The sequence below is a fragment of the Elaeis guineensis genome, chromosome 7 (genome assembly GCF_000442705.2).
Source record: "Elaeis guineensis isolate ETL-2024a chromosome 7, EG11, whole genome shotgun sequence".
Lineage (NCBI taxonomy): Eukaryota > Viridiplantae > Streptophyta > Magnoliopsida > Arecales > Arecaceae > Elaeis > Elaeis guineensis.
Genome location: NC_025999.2, coordinates 18181464 through 18193553, shown reverse-complemented (window position 1 = coordinate 18193553; position 12090 = coordinate 18181464). Strand labels below are relative to the sequence as shown.

The 12090-nt window shown below is 38.4% G+C and overlaps 1 protein-coding gene across 6 annotated transcripts in view; it reads right to left on the bottom strand.

Moving 5' to 3' along the window:
• Window positions 1-12090, bottom strand: part of LOC105060442 (DNA ligase 1) — a 56913-nt gene that overhangs the window by 30207 nt on the left and 14616 nt on the right. For all 6 annotated transcript variants that reach the window (XR_012142608.1, XM_010944142.3, XM_010944143.3 and 3 more), the window contains exons 8-9: window positions 9149-9280; window positions 1235-1347 (exon numbers count right to left, since the gene is read on the bottom strand). Coding sequence is in view for 5 of the 6 variants with exons in the window: in XM_010944142.3 (XP_010942444.1) it covers window positions 1235-1347; window positions 9149-9280 (245 nt within the window). In the remaining variant the exon portion in view is untranslated. The remainder of the gene's footprint in view (window positions 1-1234; window positions 1348-9148; window positions 9281-12090) is intronic.

Below are 12090 nucleotides of genomic sequence, written 5' to 3'. Positions count from 1 at the left end.
ATATGTTGCACCCTCATGTGAAAATGGTAGTAACATCTGGTGTCATAAGTAAAGACAAAGAGGAACAACCCATTCTCCTCTCCAGGCATCACCTGCTGACTGACACTACTTAATATCGATATGCTTCTGGTTTATCTTTGAACTTGAATTTTATTATTTTTAATGATTCTGAATTCACCATTTTGTCCTCATCTTCCTTTCAATCTGAACAAGAACTTTCACATGGAAAAGGCATAGAGATAACAGGCTATAGAGTGGGGTTTTGAACTGTTTATCTCCAAGGCCATCCTGAACACTTTATCATTGAATAATATCACAAATATAAAGAAGGTAATCCAGTTAATCAGTTTGAATGTTCTTGTATATATCTACCAAGCAGCAGTCCCAATATCATCTGCTCCATTTACATTAAGAGCTCTTCGGTAGACTTTCAACTTCATAAATATGCTTGTCTTTTCCAATGTATAATATGTTTATGTCAGTCAAGAGGTAATGAGTAAGTAAAATGTCAGGCCATCATAAGTCATAACTGCAATTTTACACTCCCCTCCCAAAAGAAAAATAAAGAAAACTTACATTGCTTTTGTTCCAAAGGAGGGGTATGCACCGAAATGTCACACATATCTGCATCTTACAAAATGACTACCAACTAGTTCAATAGTCTGATAGATCATGAGCAGAATGAACATGAGATAGTTATTAAACAATATGACTCTGTTGTGCAGCCATTCATCTCTGCTTGCAAGATATAATTTGCTATTTCAATTAGAGGACAATAAAGAATTTGGAGGCTCCTATCTACTACCATCTTCTTCCAGTCTCACAATTATACACCCATGAAATTAAAGATGTCTCTCCTGTTGTTCTCACTTCTACCACAAGCCATGGCCATGAACATGTCAAAACTATCTTTAATCCAACAAAATTCACACATTAATTCATTGCAGCAACAATAGAAATGAGATCCCTGTAACAATGTTAAACTAAGCACTGAAAGATCCATCCTCATAAAGCCTATTTCCAACTTAGATTATAAAAAAGGTTAGCATGCACAAATTCTTGACAGGCAAAAGATGGCAAGAAAAACATGGATGAGCACAGCATCATAGAAGACAAAGAGCTCATTAGCATTCACAAGCACCAACTTCAATAAAAAAGAGAAACTAGAAGGTCAGAAGATGCTTACTGAAAATCACATCAAAATATGCATGTATTGTCATTTCTAACATAATACCTGGAGTTGACAGCTGCTTCAAGGAATTTCTGTATTTCCTCGACATCGTTTGTTATGGTAGCAGTTGCAAACTGGAATACTCCTGGCACTTCCTCAAAAGAACTGTAGAGATGCTGTAGAAAGGAATGCCATAAGATTTATGTCTAATCAAAATTTGATTCTAAAGATGAAGAATAGACTATCTCAAAAACAAAATGCAAATACTAAAGGAATTAGACAACACATTACCCTATGCCAAGCCAAAGCAAGCTTTGTACAAGATGATAATGCAATTCCAATTTGCACAATTAACAAGAGAAGGCATACACGAATAAATTCAAATACATACAGAAAAATGGAAGAGAAAAACAAGAATTGACTCTTCGAAATATAGGAAGAAGAAACTTATTTGTAGAACCCGGCAGCAAAATATAATGATTTACTAATATTTATTAGTAATTATTTCATATCCATCACTTTATAGTTAATAATATAGTTTTCAAATCCAAAAGCACTTAAATTCAATGTACTATAGGCTTTATTTCAATTAAAACATTATGCTTGTCTTAATGAAGAATGATGAGATTTTCCTTTGCTACTCTATTAAATTAAAGATGATGACCACCAAAAGGAGAGAAGCAACAAATCTTACTGTTCAAAAAATGTTGAAAAGAATAATGTGTAAATAATAAGTTTACATCTCATAGCAAGGAGGTAAATGTGCTATTAGACTATACAAATAGATCAACAAACTAAAAACAAAACCTGTCAATGCCAACTTCAAAACCATGCTGCCGATTCCAGATGATGTTTTGATTTTCCTATTTGTCATTTATATTACTTTTTAAAGAATCATAACCCAGACCAAGGTTCTTAAAAGCGAACAAAACAACTTGTAATTTAAAATAATAATCATCATATGTTTTCAGTGCTTTGCACGCAATGTCTAGACGTACATGACAGTTGGTTAGCTATAACATGTCCACATAGAGCAGTGTTTCTGATGCAAAGTCATGGTTAAGATATTGCTGATCGTGGCATCATTACAATAATATCACCCTTTATGTAGTATCATAAGGAGTAGAAAAAGAAGAGGGAGGGGAAGGTTATATGTACTTTCGGAGTATCATTAGCTAATATTAACCACGTATTAATCGAAACAATTTCATGATACATAATGCACTAAGATACACTAATACATTACAATACATATGAATATGCCCGACAGTTATAAGAGAACCACGAAAATGAAAAGGTAACTTTCTGTAAGTTTATTTCCTGAGTGATGGTAATTCAAGGTTAGTTTGAAACTTTGAATCTTCAAACTAAGTTTGGTATCATTAAAATAGTGCAGCATCCATCTTTTGAGAGAACCATATTAGGAATAAAATTGCATCAATCAGAGGGTTCATAGTATGATCCATTTCTAAGAATCAACTGTGGAACTTAAAGGTGCAAATTCTACAAAACTTTTCAGAATATAACTTCATAGTCAAGTTTTAAGTAGATAACATCACCGCCTATCAAACTCACCAAGTATCTACAGAGAATTCATTGATAGAGCAGCTTTTTTTTTATTGATATCATGTGATTGCGTACCAAGTATAGACATGGTATGATCGTACAAGTATGCAATATCCAATACATAGACCACAATAGTGTTGTATATTCATACATTGCATGCACATACCATATGGACAAGGCCTGTGGGGTATGGGCTACGGAAATTGTACAAAATAGAATATTGTCCTCTCTAGTAGATTATCACTGAAACTGTAAATCAAGTTTACAAATTCCTTGGATAGTGACTAAAACACCCGGCCCAGGGCCATTTTACTCGGACGAAGCCCAGGTCGCAAGCCATGCAAGCACCACCTGATGTGAACCTGTGGCGAACTCCCGAGCAGCCCTGTGCAACCCCAAGCGAAGAAAAAAAAAAAGGGAAAAGGAGATCACAATTTGAGGAGGGTGGCATGCACTGCAGGGGAAAAACAGAGCACCACACTGTTCCTCCATTATTGGCACCAAACCCAACCTCCTTTCTCACCCTCTCCCATTTCTCTCACCCTCAATCTCTCTCTCCCTCTTGCTCGCTCCTATCTTCTCTGTATCTCCCTCTCATACCTCTTCTCCCTCCCGTGCTCAAATCTCCCCTCTTCCTTCCAAGCCATGCTCAACACCATCCGTGCTCCTCTCTCCTTCTTCCTCCTAGCCAGCAGTTAGTCTTCCTTTTCCTTCTTCTTAAATTGATTTCTTGCAATACCTATGAGAAAAAGGGGCATAGGACTCTGGTTCATTGTTTAGAAGCCCTTATTGGGTTCTTCTTCCTCTTTCCTGCATCAGCCGGCAACTGTGCCATCGGTGGTGGGGATTGGAGGCTAAGCTGCAAGTGGCGGCAAGGAGGCCAGCCACCAGCCCCTTCCTCTCTTGTTTTGTGTCTTAGGGTTCCTAGGAAGAGGAAAAAAAGAGAGAAAAGACAGAGAGAAAGACGGAGAAGAAGAAAAGAAGAGGGTCATCCCAACCTCTCTTCCCCTCTTTTCTCTCTCTGTGATGGAAACCCAATAAAAGGAAAAAAAAATAGTGGGAGAGGACGGTTGTTTCCACCCTCTCTTCTCCATCTCACTCTTTGTGTAGTGAAATCAAAAGACAACGAGAAAGGAGGGGGCTGTTCCCACCTTCCTAGAAAGAAAAAGGAAGAGAAGAAGGCAGAGGGGTTCTTCTTCTTCCGGTGGTAGCCGAATACCATGCCGCAAATGGCGGCCAAGGGACAACCATCAGCGTCTCTCTCTCTCCATTGTTCTAGTGACAAAGAAGCTGTAGGATTTTTTTTTAAGAATGTAACATATATTTAATTAGCAAACTTGATTAAACTAGATGGACCAAGCTATCAGTGTATATGATTCACACAGAAAAAGTTAAAATAAGAATGTGGAGGCCTTGAATCAATTTCTATTTAATGGGTAGAACAAATTATCACTGGCTAAATATGCCTTGCACGACACAGATCAAATTGTAACCTCTCTTTGGCCCGCTAACTAAAGATTAAGGTTGACGATGGCCCGCGGACAGGCTTCACCCGGGCCTAGGAGCGCAATACATCTGCCGGAGGCCGTGCTGCAAGTGGCGGCTGAGGGCCAACCACTATTTTTTTCCTCTTATGTTTAGATGGAAAGAAGAAAGGAAAAATCACAAGCAAAAAGGCATTAATCTACTAATCCCGTGATATGGAGCTATTTTAATTTTGACAAAAAGACACAAATTGTGATTGTTAGTCAATTCTCAAAAATTGCAGCATGGGGGAAGGTTCCAATTAGGAATCTTTCTAGGTACCACCATTAGTCAGACGCATGCCATGGATCATCCAAATTGTTAGTGACCTAGATGTGATAATGACACTGGTATAACAGCCAATTCCCATTATAACAGCTATGAATTAGAAAATTAGAATTTTAGGATTTTGGGGAAAATTTTAGAATTATTTTGGAAACATGGATGTAACCCTAATTTGATATGTTTGTGATTTTGGGGCAATTAGATCTCGAAGGATCTTTGTGAACCAAGTAGACTATGTAAGTTTGACTTTTGCAAGATAAGTAATATTTACACTTTATAATATGATCTAAATTGATTATGTGAGTTATCATCCTGATTCCAAATATACTGAATAAGAAACTGTGATTATATGAGATCTGATTTATTATTTTATTCCTGTCAATTGATCACATGATCAAATCATCATCCTGAATCAAGCATGCAGTCCATGTTGTTGAATTTTTAATTGCAAAACTTGACATGACATCATAAAAGAAAATAAGTTTGGATATATGCGTATGTATGTATGTATGTAATGTACATATGTATGTATGGATGGACGGACGTATGTATGTATGTATGTATCACTTCTCTTAGTATGACTATGTATGTGATCAGACGTGATCACATGACCCATGCCACACAGGTTAAGTGAGGCCACATGACCCATGCCACAAGGGACATATGTGGCTGCGTGACCTATGCCATGGGGGTTAAATGTGGCTGCATGATCTAAGCCACAGCAATTAAGTGCAGTTGTGTGATACTGTGATCACTATTCCAATTAAAGGACCCTTACCATGGGGATTAAATATAGCTACGTGACCCATGCCATAGGGGATATATGTGGCCGTAGTCATTGATTGTAAGCAGAATTGGAATTGGTCATTCAAGTACAAGTGTACATATGGATTGGTGTATCAGTATATTATTACATGCATAGTATGATCTTGAGATTCAGATAATCTATATTACTCTAATGTCAATGATCCATTCTTTTGTGTACAGTATTGAAAGATAAAGTATATCATGTTAGCACATGGCGTGATGTATTAGTTCATCATATGATGTTATTAACAAGATAAGTTGCATTGTTTAAGCATATGGATATTATCGAAATAAAATATCATGAACTGTATTTGTTCTGATGCGTCATGTTTATATGATTTGATTAAAGCTGCATTATATAATTTAGCCTGATTTAATTTTATAAGGTAGATTTGTTACTTACTGAGCTATGAAGCTCATGATCTTCACATATTTTTCAGATACAGAGATCTAATTTTTTGGGGCAGTCACCAGTGTTTTGGGCACATACTTAGAAGCAAAGCCAATATATGGATGATGTATGATATACATTAATGTGTTGTATGTGGATGATGTATGAATGATTTAAATATTAAGTTTTGAAATGTAAGCATAATAGTTAGTTGTTCTGATAAGCACCACTGCTTGTGCATGAAGTGTATTATTTCTTGAGTAATATTGGATTACATGACAGGTAGAATGCCTTGCATGCTTACAAGGACAGTTTCCTGTGAGCATGCAGCAGCTGCTCACACCCTACCTTCGTGAATCTGGGGTCAAGGGCACGACAGTGACATTGTTTAAAATTCAAAACATTTGTGCAGAAACAGAATATGGATGCATCTAGATGCCAAGGTCAATAGCTAGTCCACAGAAAAAATTAATAGAGAGGTCAAAGACCAACTTGTAGGGAGCAATGAAATGGGGCTTAAAAGAATGACAACAATCATCAAGGTCAGCTTTATGAAGATGAAAGTGTGTATTAATTTTCATACGTCAATTGAGGCATAAGCATCTAAAAGCAGATGACAGACAGATGGAACCAGGTCTGAATATGTGTTGGAGCAATTAATTAGGCTTGCGGAAAAAGTAAAATGGACAAACAACAACAATGAACATAATCAATAGACTGCATTTCTTTGCAGTGACACTTTTAAATTACAAAAATGTAAATAACATATGTTGTATGCTGACGCGTGATATATATTCTTTTGATGCATGAAACAGGTAGAAGTAATTTATACATGATGCTTAACTAAAAAGTGCACAACATTTTCTGGAGATTCTATTAAGAAAAGTACTTTAATGCATTGTAATATTCTAAAAATAAGTATGCTCCTTCGTAGGCTCATCTCAGCATAAGGATCATCAAGGAAACCACAGAAAGAAGGGTAAGAAAGGAACCTAGGGTGCATAACCTGTTCTCTACCTCAATCATGACTATAACCGTCACATTCTGTCACCAGTGCGTGCACTCTCTCGCAAAAATCTGTAGAAATTTTCCTTGTCCTGATCTCCTCTTTACGTTATTTCTTTTCCTTTTCTTACATTATACCAATTTCAATAATCAAACAAAATTACTGTCCCAGAATATGCACTGAGACTAAGAGAATGTACCAGCTATCAAACCATCAGAGACAATATCCAAAGTTCCAAACAGTCTCACATATTTCACAGTTTAGGAAACCAACAAATGCTAGAAATTATAGATAAAATAAACGCTAGGGACAAATCAAAAGAGTTTCCAAAAATGGAGACAGAAAACTATGACATAAAAATATAAAGAAAATGTCAACCAAGGATCGCCGACTCGCAACCGGACACCGTATCAGCCGGCCGACAGTACGAGTCAGTATACCCCTGTACCGGACCCAAACCGACATGGAAACGAGGAACAAATCGGGGTGGAAAAGAGAGAGAAAGAGAGGGAGCGGGGGGAGAGAGAGGGAAGGAACAGGAGGCCAGCGGTGACGCTTGCGGTGGCCACCGGAGGGCCGCCGAGGCCTTCCGGGCTCCATGATCCTCAATAAGAAAAATTGAGAAGAGAGAGAGGGGAAGGCGGTGGGAAGGCCACCAAATGGCTGTCGTGGCTGCCAAGCGGCTCAAAAGCTCCCACAGCAGCCGCGGATTCAAAACAAGGGCTAAGCCCCTATTTCGTCGGATTATTTTTTTAAAAAAATCTGATGAAGCGAGGGTAAACCCATCGCCGGTTTCACTGCATGTTGGGTTCTTTTAAAAAATCTGACGAAAAAGGGGCTTTGACCCTTGTTCCGAACCCATGGCAATCGGGGGGTTTTGGGCCGCCCGATGGCCACAGGGGGTTTTGGGTCGCCTGGCAAACCTCCGGCGGTCTCTCCACCGCCTTCCCCTACCTCCTCTCCCCTCCTTTCCCCTCTCTCTCTATCTCTCTCTTCTCACTCTCTCACGGAGGACCATGGAGATCCAAAATCTCGACAGCCCTCCAGCAGCCTCGACGGGCCACCACCGGCCACCGCTAGCCTTTCCCTCTCCTTCCCTCCCCTCCTCTCTCTCTTCCTCTCTTTCCTTCTCCCTCACATCATTTTCGCTGGTGTTCCAAATCGGACGCGCGAACCATACCGGTTAACCGCTGATACGGTTTGGCACGTCCCAAACTATCCAGTCCGGACCAGTTCGACAAACCATTATTGTCAACAAGTTACACAACAGCTGATGGGAAACTGGATAACCACAATTCCCAGTAGTTTCCAATAGTCTTCTGGTATCACCATGCATTTCCCTTTGGTATTAGAGTCAACACAAAGGTTACAACAACAATGGTATTCCATTATAGCAGACCCCTTCTAAGACCATTATTGACTGTTATAATAATTAGAACTTATAATAACTATTACTTGCCCTAAAAGTTTGACTTCAATTTTCTTTGGTATCGAAACAATGAGGGTTATAACAGCTGTTCGAGAAAATAACGGGCAATAATGGAAAAGTAACACCTTTGTTTTCCAAATCACTGTTCATGTAAAAGTTGTTATTATTTCAAGCTGTACAATCTCTTTGGGAACGAAAATTAGTTCAAGAATTTGAAATTGGAAAAGAAATACTGTTTTATTTACAGAAACAATACAGATGAAAATAACAACCATTGTTTGTGTTATAACAGGCTGTTATAATGCTAAATAACACAGTATAACAGATACATATATACATAATGTGATTAAGGGCCTGAAAACATTATGAGTCCTTATTTTAATATTTTTAAGCCTCGGTTGAAATTGCTCCCGAAGCAAGTTCTCTTGCAAATGTTATGATACATGGTATACAGGGTTTTCCAACAGCTATAGTCCGATGCACATTAATGGTACATGCCAATGCAGGTATTCAGTATGGACTTGGAACCTGTAAGTAAACTTTTGTGGTGTATAAATTACAATTGTGCAATACCATGAAAAGTTGGAACATGAGTAATTATAGAAATTTATCTTACGAATCCAATCAACGCACACCGGTCTTTTCTACTATAGAAATCTATTGCAAAGGTATTTTGTACTTTCAAGTTTCAAATACATATAAAATGCTGCATAATATCTTTATTATTTTTAGTTGTGTACGATAGGTTCTTGCCTTCTAGACTATAGTCATTATGTTTGAAAGAAACATGTATAACAGAAGAACTTGTTTCAGATACTCCTACATTCACATAAAGCATTGAAAAAGATGGTATTCAAAGGGCACAGCTTTTAACCTTAATTGAAACCAATTGGAAAAGGTAATGATCCATGGAACATATATTTGCAATATGCAACAAAATTTTCTTTCATCAATCGGGCAGTATAATACCTGTCGACGAACTTTGAGTTGCTCCTGGAGAAGAGGTTGGCCATTTAAATACAGAATATCAAAGCCAAAGGTGCAGACTGTGACTTTTATATCACTTAAGATCACACCCTTACGAGCACGAGTGCTAAGGACCTGCCAAAAAAGAATAGTAAATGCTCCATAGTGCATACTTCCAATGAGTGTTCAAGGAAAGTTATTGTATTATAGAAGTTATTTGTTAATGCATTAAGGCTTGTAAAGAAATATATTCCAGAAGGAACCGCAAACAAAACATAAGACTTATTGTAAAATAGCTATATCTAAACAAAGCATACACGTAAGACCATCAGAAATAATTTTATGAATTGGAAGTGTTAGTTGGATATATATATATATATATATATATATATATATATATATATATATATATATATATATATATATATATATATATATATATTGTACAAATTGTTATTAAACCATAACTTCTAGATATATTTGCCATTTGGTACATAGCATATAAAGCTAGATTTGCCAATGAAGTATATATTGAACAGTGAACATAGCCAGAGCATCCATCAAACCTGTCCCATACTGCCCAGTTCATGGCATACCAAGCCGAACCAGTGCAGAATTGGGTAAATTTAGCCAGTCGATTTGAGACTATGAAATCCAGCCCGAACAAATTTGGGTTTGAGTCAATTGGGGCATCCCTAACCAAAATAATAGGAGAAGTCCACAAGATGCCATTCTCTTCTCTTTTCTTTAAAAATCATGAAAGGAAGGGCGGTTTTTCTTGAAAAAAAAAAAAAAGGAGAGAGTTTTGTTTGTTGTAAGCCCAAACCAAACCAAACCAAGTAAAATCCCCTCTCCTATTCATTTTAACTTTTTTTCATTTTCACCCCTAAAATGGGCTGAAAATTCATAAAATGATGTATTTTTTAGATTAAAAATATATTTTTGATTTAAAATATAAATAAATAAAATACTGTTCGAAATATTTAAAAAAATAGGAGCATGCATATTACTTGCTATCTTATTTTGACAGCAATTTATTTAAATTTGGGCATGATTATGACAGCCTAAACCTAAAGCCCAAATTCAAAAAAATTTCAAATACAAATGATGGTAAAGACATACTTATGGGCCGTAAAAAATAGGGAAAATTAATGACCGGTCCATCTGTTGACCGTGCTTTAACTTTTAATTCCTATGGATCAATTTTATAACAACCGATCCACAAGTAAATACCCTTGTAACTTCCAATCCTTGAAGAACAAAAATACCCTCCGTGTTTCTTCTCCCCCTCCCACATAGGCTCTCCCTCTCGACGTAGGCCGAAAGCTGGGAGCTTTGCTCCGCCGCCCTCCTCAAAATCCTCATCCCAATCACCCCCTGCCGCCACCACATCGCCTCCTGCTCCTCGCTGCCCTTCCTCGATGCAGACGGCTTGAGAATCCCCACAAGAAAGCACGCAATGTCATTGCAAATCCCACTGTAAACTTCGAAGATCTCGATCACGACACAGTCCATGGCTTCGAGGATGAGGCCCATCTCCATGCTGCAGACGTAAGGGCGGATTTGCATCCAGAGGTGGAGGAGGGCTTGGAGCCTCTCGAGCTGCTGGAGATCACAGTCGGAGTCTTCAGAGTTCTCATCGTGGTCCCCTAATTCATATAATGGGAGGCGGGAGTGAAGGTCAAAGAAGTGGAAGTAGGCACGGACGAAGGCGGAGAAGCCAGAGGCTTAGGAGGGGAGGGAGGAGAGGTCCCGGACATCGAAGAGCTCGAAAGGGAGGCGACCAAGGCAGAAGCAGGGGGGAATTCATTGGAGCAAAGGAGGCCGTGGGCGAGTATGAGAGCCACCGATGTGAAAGGGGCGGTGCTTCTTCTCCCATTCGGTGTAGTTGATGCCGAGTTCCAGCCTTTGGAGTCACCCACCTGAACTTGTAGGCGAAGACGATGGCAAAGGCCAGGAAGAGGAGAGGAAGGACGAGTGTCACCATGCCATTCGCCGTCATGATGCTTCCAATCTCTAAGATGAGGACTGGGGAGTATTGGGGATCGAGTAAGAAAAGCGGTTTCTGCCTCTCTCTCTCTCTCTTGTCTGTTCTCTTTGACAACCTCACCCACCCTAGTAGAAGCCAGCAGAGGCACATGGGGAGCAAATGATTTTTAAGTTTTTTTAATAGAAAAGTCCAAGAGGCAGGTGTGGGGGCTGTCAGTTGATTTTGAAAACATCTCATGTGGTCCCGAGAAATGTGTTCCGAGAAATGTGTTGGCTTATTATTTTGCTGGTAAAGTTGTAAATGATGGGTACTGTGCGGATTAATATAATTTTTCGTTTTACATGGTCTACAATAGATGGTAACATGGATCATCAAAAATTGATGTATAGCTCGTAAGTATTTATGTTAATGTATAAGTACAATTAGATACTAAATTACCAAGCTAATATTGGGCGAAGCTTTTTATACAATTTTTCGCCTTGGTGGGAGACTACAGAAACTTTTCATGTGCACTTTCAGGCATTATTTTCTTTCTAGGTTCATACCAGTGGTGAGGACGAGGATGACCCAGAGAGGGGTGACCTCATAGATGAGGCTGAAGATGATGCCGATGCTAGCGCCCAAGTTTTTGAAAAAGCCCAAGGTGTCGAGGGTTTGTTGGTCGTAACCTAGTGTGGTCTTCATGTCGTTAGAGTAGACGTCGAAGATGTAGATGTCGTCAGAGTTAAATTACCACCGCATATGGTTAAATTAATATGATATACAGTTAAATTAACACTGCATATAGTTAAATAAGCATGGTACATAGTTAATTTGCTATTGTACACAGTTATATATACATGGTACATAGTTAAATTACCACTGCACAGTTAAATTAACATCAAACACAGTTAACTAAATAGTTAATTTACCACTGCACACAATTAAATAAATATGATACACAGTCAATTTGCTA